This window comes from Dipodomys spectabilis, unplaced genomic scaffold (genome assembly GCF_019054845.1).
Source record: "Dipodomys spectabilis isolate Male_0828 unplaced genomic scaffold, ASM1905484v1 ptg000728l, whole genome shotgun sequence".
Classification (NCBI taxonomy): domain Eukaryota; kingdom Metazoa; phylum Chordata; class Mammalia; order Rodentia; family Heteromyidae; genus Dipodomys; species Dipodomys spectabilis.
In genome coordinates, this window is record NW_024871405.1 from 47,884 (window position 1) to 67,533 (window position 19,650).

At 57.3% G+C, this 19,650-nt stretch overlaps 2 protein-coding genes across 4 annotated transcripts in view; one reads left to right on the plus strand and one right to left on the minus strand.

Moving 5' to 3' along the window:
- Dhcr7 (7-dehydrocholesterol reductase) overlaps positions 1–19,650 on the minus strand; it is a 365,017-nt gene that overhangs the window by 18,422 nt on the left and 326,945 nt on the right. The gene's annotated exons all lie outside the window — the stretch shown is intronic.
- The window catches only part of Nadsyn1 (NAD synthetase 1), a 35,457-nt gene that overhangs the window by 636 nt on the left and 15,171 nt on the right, over positions 1–19,650 (plus strand). For 2 of the 3 annotated variants that reach the window (XM_042672580.1, XM_042672581.1), the window contains exons 2-12: positions 802–862; positions 2,621–2,737; positions 8,525–8,578; positions 8,901–8,990; positions 10,005–10,056; positions 10,960–11,048; positions 11,158–11,275; positions 12,361–12,492; positions 13,410–13,484; positions 14,523–14,647; positions 18,979–19,027. In XM_042672580.1, the coding sequence (XP_042528514.1) occupies positions 802–862; positions 2,621–2,737; positions 8,525–8,578; positions 8,901–8,990; positions 10,005–10,056; positions 10,960–11,048; positions 11,158–11,275; positions 12,361–12,492; positions 13,410–13,484; positions 14,523–14,647; positions 18,979–19,027 (962 nt within the window). Of the gene's footprint in view, positions 1–801; positions 863–2,620; positions 2,738–8,524; positions 8,579–8,900; positions 8,991–10,004; positions 10,057–10,959; positions 11,049–11,157; positions 11,276–12,360; positions 12,493–13,409; positions 13,485–14,522; positions 14,648–18,978; positions 19,028–19,650 lie in introns of those variants that run through there. The other variant, XM_042672582.1, reaches the window with a different exon arrangement.

Sequence of the window (19,650 nt, forward strand, 5' to 3'; positions counted from 1 at the left end):
CTGTTCCTGAGCTTCTCTGCTGAACAGCAAGAGGGTCTGCCAGCAGCCAGATCCCAGTGCTTTTGAAATATGTGTACATCTATCTGCCTGTTTTCATCTCCTTAGAGCAAATGTCTTGGGATGAATAGGGCTGTCTGTCCCCTTCCTTGCCTGGATTCCCTTATAAGGAGCCGGTGTCCTATACTGGCACCACTATAGGTTATAAACTTTCTTGGTCCACCTACAGCTTTTTCCCTGCAGCTGTCTTGGCACCCACTTGTTGATAAACTTCTTGATAAATGGAGTTGTAACTCCCACATCCTCCTCCCCTATGTCAGTTCTGCAGGCTCCCCTGTTCTCTGTGTAATCCTGTGGGTGTGTACAAATGTATGTGAGTAACGTCCTCTGATACTGTTGACAGGGGACCTGACTGCAATTGGAGGGGACATCACAGCATTGGGGGGGTGGGGGGGAAGGGAATAGAGGCTGGTCCCTAGGCTTTGAACTCTGGGCCTGGGCATTCTCCCTAAGCTCAGGCTTTTGCTCAAGGCTAGTGCTCTACCATTTGAGCTACAGCACCATTTCCAGCCTTTTCTGTAATTGATTGGAGATAATAGAGTCTCACAGACTTTCCTGGCCAAGCTAGCTTCAAACCACAATCTTCAGATCTCAGCCTTCAGAGCAGCTAGGATTACAGGTGTGAGCCAGCAGGACTTAGCTCACTGAGCATTATTATCTTACCCACTACAGCACAGTGCATTGACAGCCATGATTACATCCTGGGTTCTGAAATTATCCTCCCCCCCTCCCCATGTCATGTAGGTATTGAAATTGCCAAGAACAAAGGAGCAAGATACAGGCTTGGACCCGAACTGGAAATATGGTGAGAAGCCCATCTGTACTTGTGGGGGGGTGGCATGGTAGTGTCGGTGGCAGGCGTGTAGTGGTGGCTGTGTCAGCTTTCTCGGGCTGAAAGGGTGGTATATGCGTAGATCTGAGAGCTGTGGAAAGGCCCAGCCCCCTCAGGAGGTGCTCAGCAACATGACATTGGACCTGGCTTATGCCCAGAGCAGGCTCAGGGAGATTGGGCAAGTCTGTTCCTACATCAGAGCTACCTTGAAACTGTTCTCCGCCTTGCCTCAACCCTGTGCTGCAGTGTGGATATTTGTCCTCCCACAGTCCTGCATTTTGTGTGGTGCTTGGATCCCAGTGCTGAGGGGAATGAGGACTCTGGGAACAGGGTAGAAAGGAACCCTAGAGTTGCTCCTTGTCAACACCAGGAACCGGCTCTGAGCTGAGTCATTATGGTGCTCTATTTGTTTGTTTTTTGTGTGTGCATCAATACTAGGGCTTAAACTCAGTCTGGGTGCTGCTACTTAGCTTTTTTGCTCACTGGTGCCCTACTGCTTAAGCCACAGCTTCACTTCTGGCTTTTGGCTGGTTAATTAAAGGGCTGGTTTTGAACCTTGATTCCTCAGATCTCAGCCTCCAGAGTAGCTAGGATGACAGGCCTGAGCCACCAGACCAACTTGGAATCTTTATGCTTTATAACATCATGGAGCACTGTAGGAGAGTCCCTGGAGTTGCTGTGACCAAGGACTACAAACGGAGTTGTTTAGAAAACTGTGGATCTATTCTCTTTAGCTTGGGAGGCCAGAAGTCCAAAACCAGGGTGTCCACAGGATTGCTGTCCCTCTGAAATCTCTAGGTCACTGTCCTCCTGCCTCCTCTGCCTCCTGAGGCCCCTTTTGTCCTCAGCTCCTGGCCGTGTCACTCCGGCTGTTTCTACCTTTGCACACTTTGCTGCTGTGTGTGCCGAGGACACAGATCATGTCTGAATCCCCAGTGCTGAGGGTGTCTGCACCTGCACCTCACCCCAACGCAGTGAGGTGCCAGTCCTGGGGCTTGCACTAAGGGTCCAGGCATGGTCCCTGAGCTCTTCATGGGGCCACAATCACACTTATCTACAAAGATCCCAAAGAAACCATTTTCAGGCCAGAAAGATCATCAATGACCATTCAAACACCACCTTCACAGACAGTCCTGAACCAAGCTTCTTGCTGTAGAGGTGTATCATGGGCTGTGTGGACCTAGATCACAGCTTTGAAGGTGCCCTAAGAATCTCAGGTGGGCTGGGCATTAGGGCTTATGCCCATAATCCCATCAAGAGGCTGAGATCTGAGGATCGTGGTTTGAAGCCAGTCCAGGCAGGAAAGCATGTGACCCTCTCATCTCCAATTAAACACCCCAAAGCCCAAAGTAGAGCTATCACTTAAGTGGCAGAGCACCAGCCTTGGACAAAAAAGCTAAGAGGCAGCTCCCAGGCCCTGGGTTCAAGGGCCAGGGCTGGCACCAAACGAAAGATAAAATCCAAAGGCAGGCGTTTGTGAACACGAGAGAATTCTTTGTGGTAGCCAAAAACTTAAGATCTGAACAGGGTCCATCGTGTCTTGTGTAAAGTTCTGCATGTTCGATAGCCCCCGCTCTTAACAGGTTGCACCCCAGGATCACCCTGGAGGCGCTGAAAAGATTCAGTAACTCTTGCAGTCGGCCCCCAGGCCCTGCCTTGCCCTCACCTGCCTGCTTGGTCATCTCTCCTCCCTCCCTCCCTCTCCCTTGCCCTCCCCTCCCCTTTCTCTAGCGGTTACGGGTGCTGGGATCATTACTACGAGTCGGACACCCTCTTACACTCACTCGAGGTCCTGAAGGCTCTCCTGGAGTCTCCAGTCACGCAGGACATCATCTGTGACGTGGGAATGTAAGTGGGCATGCGGAGGGGCAGGCACCGAGGGGGACGGGTTCATGGGGGTGTGCCGCCTCCAGGGCGGGTGTCTGTGTAAGGCGGGATGGTTCCCAGCCCAGCCCTGTGACCACCAAATAAATGCTCCCCAGAGGGCAGCTCCTGGAAACAGATTTTGTAACTTGCTCTGGGAGCTTCTGGGCACAGGAGCGCAGTTGGTAAAATGGGGTTGTGACATGGTGCAGCCACACCCAGAGAGCTTGATTCTTCCCTGGTGAGCAACAGGGCTGGCTGCGCGTGAGGACACCTGGGCCTCGTGTGGCCTGGCCTCCACCCATGATGGTGTAAGATCCTTTTCTTACATAGGGTTTGAACTCAGGGCCTAGTGCTTGCTTAGCTGGCACTCTACCACTTGACCCTCCGGCCTGGCATTTTGCTGGTTCTTTTAGAGATAGAGTCTAGGAAACTTCTTCAGGCTGTCCTCAAACTATGCTCCTCCTGATCTCAGCCTTCTGAGTCGCTAGTATTTCAGTGGTAAGCTACTGCACCCAGCTTGTGCTTTCTTCCTGTTTGCTTTGTGTACCTTCTCTTTCTCTTCATCTTCCACCCTGCTGAGACATTTGTTTCACAGGGCCTCTTTCTTTTCTCTTTCTCTTTTTTTGCATTTTTTTTTTTACTAGAAAATATCCGCTGAACAAGGGGATTTCCTTGTGACAGTTGCATACATTCATACAACCCACCCTCCCCCTCCTTCCCTCTCTCCCCTACCCACTTTTTTTGTGCAAGTAACCAGGACTTGAACTCAGAGCCTCATCAGACTCTCCCTTCACTTTTTTTGCTCAAGGCTAATGCTCTGCCATTTGAACCACAGCTCCACCTCTGGCTTTTTGCTAGTTAATTGGAGATAAGAGTTTCACAGACTCTCCTGCCCAGACTGGCCTCCAGCTGTGATCCTCAGCTCTCAACCTCCTGAGTAGCAAGGGTTACAGGCGTGAGCCCCAGCGCTTGGCTCACTTGTGAGGTTTTGATTGATTAGAGTGACACCCCCCCCATCCCCCGCTGTGGCCCAGGCCCTGGGCTTCCACAACATTCACTGAGCTTCCTTAAAACAGGGTCTTGGTGACAGCAGGTAACTCTAGCCTTGTCTGGTCACCTTGACAGCAGGGTGGTGGTTGGGGGGATGGGCCAGCCGCTTGTCTGCTCCCCAAGGGCCTTCCCCTCCAGCTCTCCATGGCAACGCCCTTCCAGCTGCTGGGTCCTTCCTCTCCCCTCCTTGTAAGGACCCTGTGTGCCTTATGGCGGGCTGCCCAGGAAGTCCGTCTCCCCAATTCAAGGTCTTAACTTCACTCCACTAGCAAAGCCCTTGGGCCAGATAACTCAGCCTGTTCCCAGGTGCAAAATCAGATGTGAGGGTATGGTACTGCTTGCTCACCTGGCCGTGCTCATTCTGTTGTTCAGACCTTGGTAGCTTGCAAAGTGTGTATGTGTGTGCTTGTGTGTGCTGGGGTGTGAACTCAGGGCCTGCCTGACCACTGTCCCTCAGATTTTTACGCAAAGCTATCCCTCTAACACTTGAGCTACAACTCCACTTCTAGCAAAATGGTGGTGTGACTGGTGATTTTCCTGCCTGGGCTAGCTTCAAATCGTGTACCTCAGATCTTTGCTTCCCTAGTAGTTGAGCCAATGGCTCAAGCCTGTGGAGCTTGCAAAATATAATTCTCTCTCTCTTTTTTTTTTTTAGATTCTTGGTAGTTTAATAAGATAAAAAAGATATAGAGATTAGATAGGAGGAAACAAAGTTGTCATTATTTTCAGGTGAAGTGATTGACTATCTAAAAAAAAATCCTAGCCTGATGATATGACTCAGTGGTAGAATGCTGAGATCCTGTTTTTTGTTTTCCAAATTTTTTATTGTGATTAAGTGGTTGCATAGTTTCCCAAATTTCACAGTATTGTGGGATAGTGATGCTTAGTTAAAGTCACAAGCACATTCTAACTTTCCTGGGGCAGATTGTCTATCACGGTCTATAACATTGATGAGTTCTGTGAGCTTTGCGATAGTTATTTCTTCCACATTGGGTGATATGTACATTTCTTTTGTTTTGCATAGCATCAGCTGTTCTGTCTTTCCCACGGTTCCCTCCCTCCCATTACTGCCATTGAGTTGCTTAGTTCATTTTGGTCAATGTCCAGCACAGCAGATGGGTCCCGCTGTTGTATGTTTTTTTCCTGATTCCCTCTAGTTCGGTGTCGTCTTCCTGGTGTACACATATATATCATACCTGTGATCAGCAGCGTGGAGTTATTTGGTAGTGATTTGACCAGATGAGTGGAAGTCCTTTGTTTCTTAAGTCCTGTTAGTTTTGTCGTATCACCTAACATTTTGGATTTAACATCCACTTATCAGGGAGACCATGTGCCGTTTGTCTCTTTGCACTTGGCTTACCTCACTCAACATGATTCCTTCTAGCTCCATCCATTTCCCTGCAAATGCCATTATTTTGTCCTTTCTAATGGCTGCATAGTATTTCATTGTGTATAGATACCACAATTTTTGGATCCATTCATCTGTGGTGGGACATCTGGGTTGTTTCCATATCCTAGCTATTGTGAACAGTGCTGCCATAAACATGGAGGTGCACGTGTCCTTGTATATTGGTTCCTGTTGTTCAGGGTAGATGCCTAGAAGTGGTATGACTGGGTCGTAAGGGAGGTCAATATTTAGCTTTCTGAGGACCCTCCAGACTGCTTTCCAAAGTGGTTGTTAAGTGTACATTCCCACCAGCGGTGTAATAGGGTTCCTTTTTCTCCGCATCCCCTCCAGCATTTGTGGTTGGCTGACTTGAGGATGTGGGCCATTCTGACTAGGGTAAGGTGGTATCTCAGGGTTGTCTTTATTTGCATTTCCTTTACAACCAGGGATGGTGAACATTTCCTCATGTGTTTCTTTGCCATTTTTAACTCTTCTGAGAAGTCTCTCTTTAGTTCCCTTGCCCATTTAGTAATTGGTTTGTTAGGTTTGGGAGGGATTAGTTTTGTGAGTTCCCTGTATATACTGGGTATTAACCCCTTGTCTGATATATTGCTGGTAAATATTTTTTCCCAGTTAGTTGATTGTTTTTCTAGCTTGGTTGCTATGTCTTTGCTGTGCAGAAACTTTTTATTTTAAGGTAGTCCCATTTGTCGAGTCTCTCTCCAATTTGTTGTGACCCTGGGTTCAGGAAGTTCCTGCCTGTGCCTATAAGTTCAAGTGTCTCTCCTACTCTGCCCTGCAATAGTTTCAGAGATTCAGGTTTGATGTTAAGGTCTTTAATCCATTTTGAGTTGATGCTGGTGCTTGGTGATAGGCTGGGGTCTGTATAATTCTCTTTTAAAATGTCCCAGTCATACAGAAGATAGTTTCCTTTTGAAGTCTGACTCTTGTCTGAACCCACAAGCTCTACTGAACCTGGAGAGACAATGGCGTTACCAGGACTGGAGATTCCTGTCCCAGGACTCCTCCAGAAGGAGGGGACAGGTCCTAGCCTGCCCCTGGGCTGGGCAGGGCACTAACCTGCATTCCCAGACACAAGCACGGTGAGTCACTTCAGAAGCACTGCCCACCGACCCAGGTCTTTCTGTACGAAAGGTCTCTCCTTGTCCTCACAGAGAATATGCGTTTTCCTCGTATGACGATGGCTGTGGAGTTGTTTGTGTGAAGCTTTTCGGTTTCCATGTGCTGATACCTCCCATCTGGTCTTCTGCTTCTGTGTGGAAAAGCCTGATCCAGGCAGAGGCAAACACTCACGAGGGCCGTTGTGTGAATGAGAATGCGTTGTGACCAGGAACTGGTGGCTCACACCTGTAGTCCCACCTACTTGGGAAGCTGAGATCGGAGGATCACAGTTCAAAGCCAGCAGGGGCAGGAAAGTCTGTGAGACTCTTCCCGCCAGTTAACCAGAAAAAAGCCAGAAATGAAGCTGTGACTCAAGTGGTAGGGTAGCTTTGAGAGAAAAGGTTAAGGGACAACGCCCAGGCCCTGAGTTCAAGCTCTGGTACTGGCACCAAAACCAAAGGAGAACATGTTCATGCCCGCTCAGAATGTGGACGTTGTTTTGAGACAAACCTGGAGTTGTGGTGGTGTGAGATGTTCGTGTGCCAGGACTGGGCGCTGCAGAGGGGCATGGGCACCCCACATCCTGACTCTGACCTCATTGGGATAGGTAGCAGCCAGCCAGCCACACTTGGCCAGGGCCAAACCCCGTGTGAGCTTTGTCCTGGCTTCCCAGGCTCACTGCGCTGCCTGGCCGTGGCTAGCCTCCCTGCTCTCCTGTGAGGACTGTTGTCCTCCGGCGCCTGTGCCCTGAGCCTCCTGCACACTTTCTGGAGTTGGATGAAATGGCTGGTGCCACATCTAGCTTCCCCTGAGGCAGCCCCTGGCCCTGGCCTTGACCTAACCTGCTTTCCAGAGCCACATGCAAGGTTGCTCAAGAGGCAGTGCCGGCAGGAATGCTGAGGGCAAGAGCTGCTGGTGGCTCAGCCAGCGCACAGGGGAGGTGAGGGTGTGCAGGGGAGAGGAGCAGCTGCCTGGAGCTCTGGGCGGCCCAGGGGTTGGGCTGTATCGGGCAGTTGGGGTGTCATGTAGGAGTAGGGACACCGATTGGAAAGAACTTGCCAAGACAGTTTATTTCCGCAGAAGGGTGTGCTAACTGGAAGAAAGTAAGTAAGCCAGCGTGCCGGCGCTCAGCGCACAGCTGTGTCCCTGACTTGTCATTTCCCTTTGATCGGGTTAGTCAGAACTTAGGTTCACCGGCTCGTTCAGTCAGTCAGTTTGAAAGGAGTTAAAAGTTCATTAGGCTGGGGCTGGGAAGGTGGCTCAGTGGTAGAGTGCTTGCCTTGCATGCATGAGGCCCTGGGTTCGATTCCTCAGCACCACATAAGCAAAAAGAAAAAAGCTGGAAGTGGTGCTGTGGCTCAAGTGGTAGAGCGCTAGCCTTGAGCTGAAGAGCTGAGGGACAGCGCCCAGGCCCAGAGTTCAGGCCCCATGACCGGACCCAAAAAAAAAAAAGAAAAGAAAAAAAAGTTCATTAGGGTAATCAACAAAACCAGGACACCTGGCCAAAGCAGACATGTCAGCAAAACAGTTCTTCCTCAGTTGGCACTGTACTACTTGAGCCACGCTCCTGGAAAACACTACTTGGAGCAGGATGTGGCTTAACTGCCATGGTTCCTTGTAAGACGGTGACTACCCTTAAAATGGTGGCGCTTCCGTCAGGCGGCCGTGGGGCTGAAAGGGTTCTGATCCTACAAGAAGGTGTGCAGACAGTGGGCAACTTGCTTCATCTGCTTTGAGTTTTATCACCTGAATGGCAGAAGCCTCTGTGTGTGTGTGTGTGTGTGCGCGTGTGCGTGCGTGCGCGTGTACATGCACACACGTGTGTTCTTGTGTTAGTCCTGGGGCTTGAACTCAGGGCCTAGGCACTGTCTCTAAGCTTTTTTCCTCAAGGCTGGTGCTCTACCACCTGAACCACAGCTCCATTTCTAGCATTTTGTTGGTTCATTGATAAGTATCTCATGGACTTTCCTACCTCGGCTAGCTCCGAACCTTGATCCCTGCTCAGATCTCAGCCTCCTGCATAGCTGGGATTACAGGCATGAGTTAACATGCCCGGCAGCATGTGCATTTTTAAATGTATTTGAGAATGCCACAAAAGGGCCTTGGGTTCTCAAACTTGCTGATGGAAGAAGCTTCCTGCGGACGCAGAGCACTCGCACACGCCCTCGCTGGTGGGCTTGCCCAGCACAGACACGCGCCCCTCTCCGCAGGCCCGTGATGCACCGCAACGTCCGCTACAACTGCAGAGTGATCTTTCTCAACAGGTGGGTGCAGGCCGCGCGGCCGCCCAGCGCTGTGCCCTCCTCTGTGGGCTTGCCTTCTGACCGGAGTGCCGCCCCCACTGAGCTCCCGCCCCCTCCTGAGGGCGGGAAAGTCTGCCCATCCGCCCACATCGGAGCACAGAGGGGCCCAACCCTCTGGCACGGGCACTGTGGGGGTGAATGGAGCCATGGGGACCCGTCTTGCAGGCTGGGTGGTAAAGCTTGGAGAGGGACAGTCATTTGCCCAGGGCCCCTCCGCGAGCAGGCTCTGGGCAGCAGCACCCATGTTTGGGGGCCCTGCGTGAGCACCCCATTCCTGCCGCAGGAGGATCCTGCTGATCCGGCCCAAGACCGCCCTGGCCAACCAGGCCAACTACCGCGAGCTGCGCTGGTTCACCCCCTGGGCCAGGAGCCGGTGAGTTTTGGGGTGTTCTGTGAGGGGCTTCAGCCCAGCCTGGGGTGGGGGGCGGGAGTGGTCCCCCACCCACAAGAGGGGCCTGCCTCGTGCTGTCCAGCGCCGGCCCTGCTCGGCTGAGGTCGGTGCTGAGCGCCGCCGGGCTGCACCCTGGGCCGTCTGTCTGGGGCCCTCGGCTGTCCTGCGCCTTCAGTACCCCTGTGCATCTGGGACTCTCAGCGCCACCCGCTGACCTCTGGGGTCACCCCGTGCTGGGGGAGGGGTGACCCGCAGCCTCCGGGCCTGCTGCCGAGACACCAAAATCAGCCCCAAATCATCACCTCGTGTCCTGGGGTCAGAAGCCCTCCATGTTGGAAACTGCTCTGTGCTTGACCTTATTCTCACTTTTCTCACATTAATCTCCCTTTTAAACATTCTTTTTATTTTTCTTAGTGCCAGTATCTGGACTTGAACTCAGGGCCTGGGCTCTGTCCCTGGTTTTTTTTGCTCAAGGCTAGTGCTCTACCACTTGAGCCACACCTCCCCTTCCAGCTTTTTCGCTGGTTCATTGAAAATAAGAGTCTCACGGACTTTCCTACCCAGGCTGGCTTTGAACCACGATCCTCAAATGTCAGTAGCTAAGATTGCAGGCGTGAGCCACGGGTGCCTGGTTCCATGGCATTTCTCGACTTCCTCCTGCCCAGCGCGGGATCCCGGCCCACGGCCTCCCCTCTCCTTCCAGGACAGCTTGATGTGGAGTCTGTGTCTGGCTGATCGCTGTCTGTTCCCTGAACTTTCTTGCTTGAAGCTGCCACTCCTTGGACCAAAGCTCATTTCTAGCATTTTGCTAGTTAAAAACTGGAGCTAAGAGTCTCAGGCCTTCCTTCCCTGGGCTGGCTGTGAACTTCGATTCTCAGATCTCAACCACCTGAGTAATGAGGATTACAGGCGTGAGCCAGCGGCACCGGCTTGAGTTGAGATTCTTGCCAGTCCTGTGTCTGGGTTGACTGTCTCTGACCTCTACCCTCTCCCCAGGCAGACCGAGGAGCACTTCCTCCCACGGATGCTGCAGGACGTGACGAACCAGGTGCGTTCTGGGTGTGACTGCCCATGCCGCCCCGAGTTCCAGGACAGGAGATGGGAGGCGGGAGTGTGTGCAGAAAGCCCCAGAAAACTCTAGAAGCAGGCAGAGGAGAGATTTCCAGAAGTGAACTGGGGGGCAGCCCTCAGAACAGGCAGCTGGGCCAGTGCTCCAGGACCACAGCCACGTGCACAGTGGTCAGTGTGATGCGGCTGGCGGTGGCGGGGGGGGGGGGGGGGGGGGGGGCATGGTGAGACAGGTTGAACTGGAATTTGGCTGGGTGCTGCTGGCTCTTGCTTATAACACTAGCTACACAGGAGGCTGAGATCTGAGGACTGGGGTTCAAAGCCAACCCAGGCAGGAGCATCTGTGAGACTTACCTTCAGTTAACCAGCAAAAAGCTGGGAGTGGAGCTGTCATGGTTCAAGTGGTAGAGCGCCACCGTGACCCCTGAGACGTGGCTGGGCCTCTGGGCTGACTCCCTGGCTGCCGGGGGCCCTGCCGCGTCACCTTGGTGTGGAGGAGACGGCCACAGTGGGCTCGAGCTAGGCTGTGCCGCCCCAGTGGGCGCGTGGCCTCCCCACGCGAGGCTGGCCCTCGTGGGTTGTGAATGTGCCTCTTCGGTGCCCGCAGGCCCGGGGTGGCGTCTCCCTGTCTGGCTGAGCTCACCTGCGTGGGGTCGGGACGGGGCCCCTGTCAGCAGAGACAGCGCCCCGGAGGGCCAGAGACGCCGTGGAGACCCGGGGTCCTCATGGTGTGACGTCAGACCCTCGGGTCGCCAGAGGCGGAGCAGGGCTGGACGGCCCCGCCACGGGCGCGCCACACGGTGGCACCTGCCCTGCACCGAGGCCTCACGGGGCCCAGACGCGGTGGCCACTGACCCCGTGACGCCTTCTCCTTCACCTACAGGACACGGTGCCCTTCGGGGACGCAGTGCTGGCCACCTGGGACACCTGCATCGGGAGCGAGATCTGCGAGGAGCTCTGGACCCCGCACAGGTCAGCCGGGGGTGCCCACGGCGGGGCCTGGAGCGCACGGGGAGCAGGAGTGGCTGCAGGAGGGCGCTGGGGAGACCAGCCGTCTCCTCACCGCCGCGTCTGTCCGCAGCCCACACATCGACATGGGCCTGGACGGTGTGGAGATCTTCACCAACGCCTCCGGCAGCCACCACGTGCTGCGCAAGGCTCACGCCAGGGTGGACCTGGTGACCATGGCCACCACCAAGGTGGGCACCAAGTGGGACGGCCGGGCGTGCGTCCGGGGAGGGCGCGGCCACCAAGCACAGGGCCACATGGCAGCCTCTGTGTGGCCGGAAGGGAGGCCGCCTGCCTGTCCACCTGTCCCTGTGTGGCGTGTGCGCCAGTGCCAGTGCCAGTCCTGAGGCTTGAACTCAGAGCCTGGGCGCTGCCCCTCAGCTCTTTTTACTCAAAGCTAGTGCTCTACCACTTGAGCCACAGCGCCACTTCCGGCTTTTTGGTGGTTCATTGGAGATCAGAGTCTCACGGACTTGCCTGCCCGGGCTGGCTTCAGACAGTGACCCTCAGACCTCAGCCTCCTGAACAGCTGGGATGACAGGCGTGAGCACCAGCACCCGGCTCGTCTCCCTGTGTCCTGGGCCGCACGGGTACAGGAGGGCAGTGCTGCAGTCCTGTGTGTCCCTGGTGTGGACATGTCTGTCCAGTGCTCTGCTCCACACGCCATGTTCTGGCCGCTCCAAACCTCCCTACATAAGGCTGAGGCCGGGGTGAGCTCAGCCGTGGAGGCCCCGCGCTGAGGCCGGGGTGAGCTCACCCGTGGAGGCCCCACACTGAGGCCAGGGTGAGCTCAGCCGTGGAGGCCCCACACTGAGGCCGGGGTGAGGTCACCCGTGGAGGCCCCACGCTGAGGCTGGGGTGAGCTCAGCCGTGGAGGCCCCACGCTGAGGCCGGGTGAGCTCACCCGTGGAGGCCCCACACTGAGGCCGGGGTGAGCTCAGCCGTGGAGGCCCCACGCTGAGGCTGGGGTGAGCTCAGCCGTGGAGGCCCCGCGCTGAGGCCGGGTGAGCTCAGCCGTGGAGGCCCCACACTGAGGCCGGGGTGAGCTCAGCCGTGGAGGCCCCACACTGAGGCCGGGTGAGCTCACCCGTGGAGGCCCCACACTGAGGCCGGGGTGAGCTCAGCCGTGGAGGTCCCGCGCTGAGGCCGGGTGAGGGGTCCGTGGGAGCCCCGTGGAGCACCGCCTCCAGGGAGGACGCGGATGGCAGCTCCTGGGCTCTGTCCATGTGTGCGTGTCCCCGTGACGGTGACAGGGCACCCCTGTCCCCCCGTGCAGAACGGCGGGATCTACCTGCTGGCCAACCAGAAGGGCTGCGACGGCGACCGGCTCTACTACGATGGCTGCGCCATGGTCGCCATGAACGGCAGCGTCTTCGCCCAGGGCGCCCAGTTCTCTCTGGATGACGTGGTAATGGGCTGCGCTGACGGGCGCCGTGTTGCGCCCGCCCACTGGTCCCTGCGGCGTCCCTTGTGACACGCAGCTGGCACAGTAGGTCCTGTTGGCGGTGCAGGCTCAGCCTGGGGACACGCCCAGGCCTCGTGGCCCCCGTGGGAGTGTGGTGGACTGAGGGCATGGGAGCAGAGGCCCAGGACAGGCGCGAGGGCAGCCTGGCTCCCACCAGCTGTTCGGGCTCTGCAGGACCCGGTGGGCTCAGGACCGGGCAGGGGCTCCTTGAGGCAGCAGGAGGCCGAGCTATGGTGGGTGTTTCTGCCGTTCCAACCCATCGGGGCATTTAGCACTAAAATGAGCACCAGGCCTTAGGTTGCCTACCTCGCCAGTCCCGAGCCCTTGGATCAAGGCCACCGGCCATTTCACGTTTCACAATACTGGAACTTGATGGTCTTGTTGTTGTTGTTGCCATAAGAAAAACCAAAGGCCAGGTGAGCTGAAGAGCTGAGGGACAGCGCCCAGGCCCAGAGTTCAGGCCCCACGACTGGACCCAATAAATAAATAAATGAAGTGGGGCTGGTGATACCAGTCCCATAGGCAGTGTGTCCAGGCCAAGAGGCCGCAGCTCTGGCCCTCCTCGGGCTCCAGCCCCTCAGCGCGCCTCTCCTCATGGTCTCAGGATCACTGCAGCACCTCTAGCCATCCTGTCTCCACAGCCACATTTCACAGGCAGAAAAAGAGGCTTTCTGTGTGTCTTCTAAATAAGAGCAGATCCTTAGCGCAGGGGCTTCGTGTGGAAATGGCCCCTCCAGGACAGGTCTGAGCTCAGTGGAGACGGTTGAGGACGCGACGGTGTGGCATGGCCTGTCCCTGCTCTGACGGCCATGGCTCCTCCACGTGGCCCTGTGTCAGTCCACATTACTTCCCCCCCCCAGGAGGTCCTGACGGCCACACTGGACTTGGAGGATGTGAGGAGCTACAGGGCGGAGATCTCATCCCGGAACCTGGCGGTGAGTGTGGGGCATCCCGGGGCCGTGCGCAGAGCTGGGCTCCCACCCTGGCAGGGAGATGTGCCCACAGCGGGGCCCAGGCTGGGCTTTGTCCTACCCCGGCACCCAGGACCTACGGGCCTGTAAGCCCGTCACCCACAGAGCCACAGCCCTGCATTTTCTTTCCTTTTTTTCTTTGTGCCAGTCCTGGGACTTGAACTCAGGACCTTGGTACTGTCCCTGAGCTTTTATACTCCAGACTAGTGCACCACCACTTGAGCTACAGCTCCACATCTAGCTATGTGGTAGCTCATTGGAGATAAGGGTCTTACGGACTTTTCCTGCCTGAGCTGGCTTCAAACCATGATCCTCAGCTCTCAGCCTCCTGAGTAGCTAGGATGACAGGGTGAGGTAGTCTCCACACCACCCAGCTGGCTATTCTTAATTAATGTCTTCCTGGGGTTGTGTGACCATCGCCCAAGTCAGGATGAAACATTTCCACACCCCAAGCTGAATGTGTGCCCAGGAGCAGTCTGCTCCGCCTCCCCCTTGCTCACACATGCACACGCAGGGGCTGTCAGCTCTGCACACAGCGGGCGTGTGTCCACACGCTGTGCCCCAGTTCTTTTCATGGCTGCGTAGTACTCCGCAGAGGGGTTTAGCACAGAGGGTGTATCCATCCCTGCACTTCTGGGTAGCGAGAACTCCCCCCTTGCCATCTGTGAGGATGAGGAGCCCCACAAAGTGTTGGGAGCATAAGCGTTACGTTCGTTGGTTTGTGTCCAGGAGGAGAATGGAGGTGGCCCCGTGCTGGCCTCCGTGTGTGTGCTGCCAGACCACCTCCTGGCAGCCGGGCGGGACTGTGACGCAGCCGCGGGCTCCACAGCCCTCACCGCCCCCGGTAGCTCTGACCCCCCGGCTCCAGTGCCCCGCACCTTTGTCCACTTCTGCTAGGCCTAGGGCCTGGCTCCCAGGTGAGCCTCAGCACCACGAGGTCACCATTCCCGCGTGAAGGCACCGGAATGCAGTGTCCTGTGTCCTGCCTGGCGTCCACCCCAGGCCAGCAGGGTGAACCCCTACCCCCGGGTCAAGGTGGACTTTGCCCTCTCGTGCTCTGAGGACCTGCTGCAGCCAGTCTCCGCCCCCGTGCAGTGGAGATACCACAGCCCCGAGGAGGAGATCAGGTGCGTGTCCCAGTGGGAGGAGGAGATCAGGTGCGTGTCCCAGTGGGGGGAGGAGATCAGGTGCGTGTCCCAGTGGGAGGAGATCAGGTGGGTGTCCTGGTGGGAGGAGATCAGGTGAGTGTCCCAGTGGGAGGAGATCAGGTGTGTGTCCCAGTGGGAGGAGGAGATCAGGTGCTTGTCCCAGTGGGAGGAGATCAGGTGCGTGTCCCAGTGGGAGGAAATCAGGTGCGTGTCCCGGTGGGAGGAGATCAGGTCATGTCCCAGTGGGAGGAGGAGATCAGGTGCGTGTCCCAGTGGGGGGAGGAGATCAGGTGCGTGTCCCGGTGGGAGGAGGAGATCAGGTGCGTGTCCCGGTGGGAGGAGGAGATCAGGTGCGTGTCCCAGTGGGAGGAGATCAGGTGAATGTCCCAGTGGGAGGAGATCAGGTGCGTGTCCCAGTGGGAGGAGGAGATCAGGTGCGTGTCCCGGTGGGAGGAGATCAGATGAGTGTCCCAGTGGGAGGAGATCAGGTGCGTGTCCCAGTGGGAGGAGATCAGGTGCGTGTCCCAGTGGGAGGAGATCAGGTGCGTGTCCCAGTGGGAGGAGATCAGGTCGTGTCCCAGTGGGAGGAGGAGATCAGGTGCATGTCCCAGTGGGGGGAGGAGATCAGGTGCGTGTCCAGGTGGGGGGAGGAGATCAGGTGCCAGTCCCAGTGGGAGGAGATCAGGTGCATGTCCCCGTGGGAGGAGATCAGGTGCATGTCCCCATGGGGGGAGATCAGGTGCTTGTCCCGGTGGGGGGAGATCAGGTGAGTGTCCCAGTGGGAGGAGATCAGGTGAGTGTCCCGGTGGGAGGAGATCAGGTGAGTGTCCCAGTGGGAGGAGATCAGGTGCATGTCCCAGTGGGAGGAGATCAGGTGAGTGTCCCAGTGGGAGGAGATCAGGTGGGTGTCCCAGTGGGAGGAGATCAGGTGCATGTCCCAGTGGGAGGAGATCAGGTGCGTGTCCCAGTGGGAGGAGATCAGGTGCGTGTCCCAGTGGGAGGAGATCAGGTGCGTGTCCCAGTGGGAGGAGATCAGGTGCGTGTCCCAGTGGGAGGAGATCAGGTCATGTCCCAGTGGGAGGAGGTGATCAGGTGCGTGTCCCAGTGGGGGGAGGAGATCAGGTGCGAGTCCCAGTGGGAGGAGATCAGGTGAATGTCCCAGTGGGAGGAGATCAGGTGAGTGTCCCAGTGGGAGGAGATCAGGTGAGTGTCCCAGTGGGAGGAGATCAGGTGCATGTCCCGGTGGGGGGAGATCAGGTGCTTGTCCCGGTGGGGGTAGATCAGGTGAGTGTCCCAGTGGGAGGAGATCAGGTGAGTGTCCCAGTGGGAGGAGATCAGGTGAGTGTCCCAGTGGGAGGAGATCAGGTGGGTGTCCCAGTGGGAGGAGATCAGGTGCGTGTCCCAGTGGGAGGAGATCAGGTGCATGTCCCAGTGGGAGGAGGAGATCAGTTGAGTGTCCCAGTGGGAGGAGATCAGGTGGGTGTCCCAGTGGGAGGAGATCAGTGAGTGTCCCAGTGGGAGGAGATCAGGTGCGTGTCCCAGTGGGAGGAGATCAGGTGCATGTCCCAGTGGGAGGAGGAGATCAGGTGAGTGTCCCAGTGGGAGGAGGAGATCAGGTGCTTGTCCCAGTGGGAGGAGGAGATCAGGTGCGTGTCCCAGTGGGAGGAGATCAGGTGAGTGTCCCAGTGGGAGGAGATCAGGTGCGTGTCCCAGTGGGAGGAGATCAGGTGAGTGTCCCGGTGGGAGGAGATCAGGTGAGTGTCCCGGTGGGGGGAGATCAGGTGCGTGTCCGGGTGGGAGGAGGAGATCAGGTGTGTGTCCCAGTGGGGGGAGGAGATCAGGTCGTGTCCCAGTGGGAGGAGATCAGGTGAGTGTCCCAGTGGGGGGAGGAGATCAAGTGAGTGTCCTGGTGGGAGGAGATCAGGTGGGTGTCCCAGTGGGAGGAGATCAGGTGAGTGTCCCGGTGGGAGGAGATCAGGTGGGTGTCCCAGTGGGAGGAGATCAGGTGAGTGTCCCGGTGGGAGGAGATCAGGTGAGTGTCCCGGTGGGGGGAGATCAGGTGGGTGTCCCAGTGGGAGGAGATCAGGTGAGTGTCCCGGTGGGAGGAGATCAGGTGAGTGTCCTGGTGGGAGGAGATCAGGTGGGTGTCCCAGTGGGAGGAGATCAGGTGAGTGTCCCAGTGGGAGGAGATCAGGTGGGTGTCCCAGAGGGGGGAGGAGATCAGGTGGGTGTCCCAGTGGGGGGAGGAGATCAGGTGTGTGTCCCAGTGGGAGGAGATCAGATGAGTGTCCCGGTGGGGGGAGATCAGGTGCGTGTCCGAGTGGGAGGAGGAGATCAGGTGTGTGTCCCGGTGGGGGGAGGAGATCAGGTCGTGTCCCAGTGGGAGGAGATCAGGTGCGTGTCCCAGTGGGAGGAGATCAGGTGGGTGTCCCAGTGGGAGGAGATCAGGTGGGTGTCCCAGTGGGAGGAGATCAGGTGGGTGTCCCAGGGGGGGGAGGAGATCAGGTGGGTGTCCCAGTGGGAGGAGATCAGGTGCGTGTCCCGGTGGGAGGAGATCAGGTGGGTGTCCCGGTGGGAGGAGATCAGGTGAGTGTCCCAGTGGGAGGAGATCAGGTGCGTGTCCCAGTGGGAGGAGATCAGGTGAGTGTCCCGGTGGGAGGAGGAGATCAGGTGAGTGTCCCGGTGGGAGGAGGAGATCAGGTGAGTGTCCCGGTGGGAGGAGATCAGGTGGGTATCCCAGTGGGAGGAGATCAGGTGGGTGTCCCGGTGGGGGGAGATCAGGTGTGTGTCCCAGTGGGAGATCAGGTGTGTGTCCCAGTGGGAGGAGATCAGGTGTGTGTCCCAGTGGGAGGAGATCAGGTGCGTGTCCCAGTTGGGGGAGATCAAGTGCGTGTCCCAGTGGGAGGAGATCAGGTGAGTGTCCCGGTGGGAGGAGATCAGGTGGGTGTCCCAGTGGGAGGAGATCAGGTGAGTGTCCCGGTGGGAGGAGATCAGGTGGGTGTCCCAGTGGGAGGAGATCAGGTGGGTGTCCCAGTGGGAGGAGATCAGGTGGGTGTCCCGGTGGGGGGAGATCAGGTGTGTGTCCCAGTGGGAGATCAGGTGGGTGTCCCAGTGGGAGGAGATCAGGTGAGTGTCCCAGTGGGAGGAGATCAGGTGTGTGTCCCAGTGGGAGGAGATCAGGTGGGTGTCCCAGTGGGAGGAGATCAGGTGAGTGTCCCGGTGGGAGGAGATCAGGTGTGTGTCCCAGTGGGAGGAGATCAGGTGAGTGTCCCGGTGGGAGGAGATCAGGTGCGTGTCCCAGTGGGAGGAGATCAGGTGAGTGTCCCGGTGGGAGGAGGAGATCAGGTGAGTGTCCCGGTGGGAGGAGGAGATCAGGTGAGTGTCCCGGTGGGGGGAGATCAGGTGTGTGTCCCAGTGGGAGGAGATCAGGTGGGTGTCCCAGTGGGAGGAGATCAAGTGTGTGTCCCAGTGGGGGGAGGAGATCAGGTGCGTGTCCCAGTGGGAGGAGATCAGGTGAGTGTCCCGGTGGGGGGAGATCAGGTGAGTGTCCCGGTGGGGGGAGATCAGGTGCGTGTCCGGGTGGGAGGAGGAGATCAGGTGAGTGTCCCGGTGGGAGGAGGAGATCAGGTGAGTGTCCCGGTGGGGGGAGATCAGGTGAGTGTCCCGGTGGGGGGAGATCAGGTGAGTGTCCCGGTGGGGGGAGATCAGGTGGGTGTCCCGGTGGGGGGAGATCAGGTGAGTGTCCCGGTGGGGGGAGATCAGGTGCGTGTCCGGGTGGGAGGAGGAGATCAGGTGTGTGTCCCGGTTGGGGGAGGAGATCAGGTGAGTGTCCCAGTGGGAGGAGATCAGGTGAGTGTCCCAGTGGGAGGAGATCAGGTGAGTGTCCCAGTGGGAGGAGATCAGGTGTGTGTCCAGGTGGGAGGAGGAGATCAAGTGGGTGTCCTGGGGTCGCGTGGCTGCCGCCCTCCTCCCTGGGGCTTCTGTGGGCACAGCAGGGCTCAGCGCCTTCCCCTGGGCTCCATGAGCCTGGGTCACATTTCTTCCTAGGCTGGCCTCAAATCAGGTTTCTTCCATGGCCAGCCTCCCGAGTCATTGTCTCGGTGGGCTTGGTAAAGCAGGCCCTGGGCCGGGCGCAGGCTAGGTCCCGGCTGTGAGCATGCTCCCGAGGCTCTGCCCCCTGCGTCCCCCTCCAGCACGAGGCAGGCTCACCGCGGGGCTAGCTGGGAAACACTGCCACACTGCCGCCTGGGGGCCCACTGAGGGGCAGCTCCCAGGCACATGGCCGCTGGACTCACTTGGTCTCTCCGCAGCCTTGGTCCTGCCTGCTGGCTCTGGGACTTCCTGAGGCGAAGCCGACAGGTAAGAAGGCCCGTTTCTAGCCAGCTCAGCCTGTTCTCGATTGCTCAATTTAGTTATATGATAGGCTGCTGGGGCATTTTTTTTTTTTACTGATTTTTTGGGGTGGTACTGGAGTTTAGACTCAGGACCTCATGTTGCTAGGCTGGTGCTCTACTGCCGAGCCACGCCTCCAGCCCTGGTTTTTGCCAGTCATTTTTGAGATACTGTCTCACGTCCTGCTGGTGCATGCCAGAACCACCATCCACCTCTTTCAGGCTTCCTGTAGTTGCTGGATGACCAGGGCGTGCCAGGCTTCTGGCTTCTTCTGTTGAGATGGAGTTTGACAGACTTCCTGGCTAGGTCTGGCCTAGCACCGTGACCCTCCCAGTCTCAGCTTGGGTAGTTCAGGATGACAGGAGTATACCACTGCCAGGATACAGGCTGAAGATGGGGCTTGTAAATGTTTCTGCCCAGGCTGGCCTCAAACCACAATTCTGTTAGCCTCCTAAGTAGACAAGATTATATGCAAGAACCACTACCCTGGGGGTATCTGTGCACGTGCGCACGTGTGCGTGTGTTACACCAGTCTTGGGGTGGTCTTAGGGCTTACACCCACTGCCCCTGACCTTCCTTTACTCAAGGCC